The 1,395-nt window shown below is 35.4% G+C and overlaps 1 protein-coding gene across 1 annotated transcript in view; it reads right to left on the bottom strand.

The window, feature by feature from the left end:
- LOC107577833 (E3 ubiquitin-protein ligase SHPRH-like) overlaps positions 1–1,395 on the bottom strand; it is a 28,935-nt gene that overhangs the window by 25,050 nt on the left and 2,490 nt on the right. Inside the window, exons 4-6 of the mRNA XM_016263865.1 lie at positions 1,191–1,341; positions 501–597; positions 23–209 (exon numbers count right to left, since the gene is read on the bottom strand). Of these exons, the coding sequence (XP_016119351.1) occupies positions 23–209; positions 501–597; positions 1,191–1,341 (435 nt within the window). The remainder of the gene's footprint in view (positions 1–22; positions 210–500; positions 598–1,190; positions 1,342–1,395) is intronic.

The following is a 1,395-nucleotide window of genomic DNA, read 5'->3' as shown; positions in this document are numbered from 1 at the left end:
CAGTTTGAAGGATCCTGCTAACCCTCGTCCTTTGATCTGCTCCACGATGTTCTCACGAATAAGCTTGGTCAGGACTTTCTTTATGTGGTTCCGGTTCTTTAGGGTGTCATACTTGTACATGGTCCGTAGATAAGCAAAAATGGCATTGATTGACGCTCCTTTTCCAACCTTCATTTCCTTAATTGCAGTCAATAGCATCTCACGAACAGCTTGAAAATGACAGAAATTGCATGAAATTACTTATTTATTATGCTATTTATTATTTTTTATATTATATTGATTATTATTAATACAAATAGGACATGTTGTTGGATCAACAAACCTAGATAGTCCTTGAATAATAATCCTATAAAACAACAGCTTAAAACCTACCTTAACCTAGGGTATCTGATCAGATGACATGTTTAATGAAACATGGTTTATAGGAATGCTGCTCCTGGACCAATCAGGATGTTGTTGATCCAGGAACATGTCCTTATTTGGTAGAATTTGTTTTTTACCTGGATAAATGATCTTCTCCTTGGGTCTGATCTCATGTTTAATGTTTCGTTGTCTTTCTAATGGTGGAGGAGGGACAAAGTAATTCACAGATCGCCCCTGGAGAGGACAGAGACACAAGAGTAAAACAAAAAGTTTCAATTCTGGAAAGTGCAAAGACATATTTCAATGTCCCTTGATTTTACACTTTATAAAGTTCCATTTGCTAACATTAGTTAACTACATTTAACTACAAAAATGTACACTTAATAATACATTATTAAAATAAAAAGTTGCATGTTAATATTATTTAATAGACCTAAGATAACTAAGTAACAATAAACAGTAACAATGTCCTAATGGACGCTATTTAGTAAAGAACTTTGAACTCAAATATAAATGATTCTATTCAAATTGTCAAAAACTACAGATTGACTTTGCATGTTGATTTTTTCTCCTGACATAAATTAAGAAATTACTGTCACTGCAATGGTGTCTTATATGATACACAGTTTGTCAAGATCAAGTAATAGTGTGATGGTTTTAGCATGCAGTCAATATAAATAGTCAACAATAATCTAGTTAAAAGCCAAGTTAAGAGGTTAATGCATAACCAATGGGGCCTTGTTGTAAAGTGTTACCTAAATTAGATTACTGCAGACTTTTTTGACTAATTTGCATGCATTTAAGGGCACATGCAATAGTAAACTTACCACAGGTAAAGTGAGAATGCCATGCTCCAGGTTTAGCCGGGTGTTACACAGAATAAGGGCCAGTACTTCCACGGTTTTCCCAAGTCCCATCTCATCAGCAAGGATCCCACCAGGCCAGTCCACTCCCGCCAGGGGAAACTCTCGGATCAGGCTGTGATTGAGTTCAAGGGAATTAAAACAGTGCAAAACTAAATGCTGTTGATAT

Source organism: Sinocyclocheilus grahami, unplaced genomic scaffold (assembly GCF_001515645.1).
Source record: "Sinocyclocheilus grahami isolate Dianchi unplaced genomic scaffold, SAMN03320097.WGS_v1.1 scaffold7407.1, whole genome shotgun sequence".
NCBI classification, from domain to species: Eukaryota; Metazoa; Chordata; class Actinopteri; order Cypriniformes; family Cyprinidae; genus Sinocyclocheilus; species Sinocyclocheilus grahami.
This window is presented reverse-complemented; position numbering and strand designations above follow the sequence as displayed.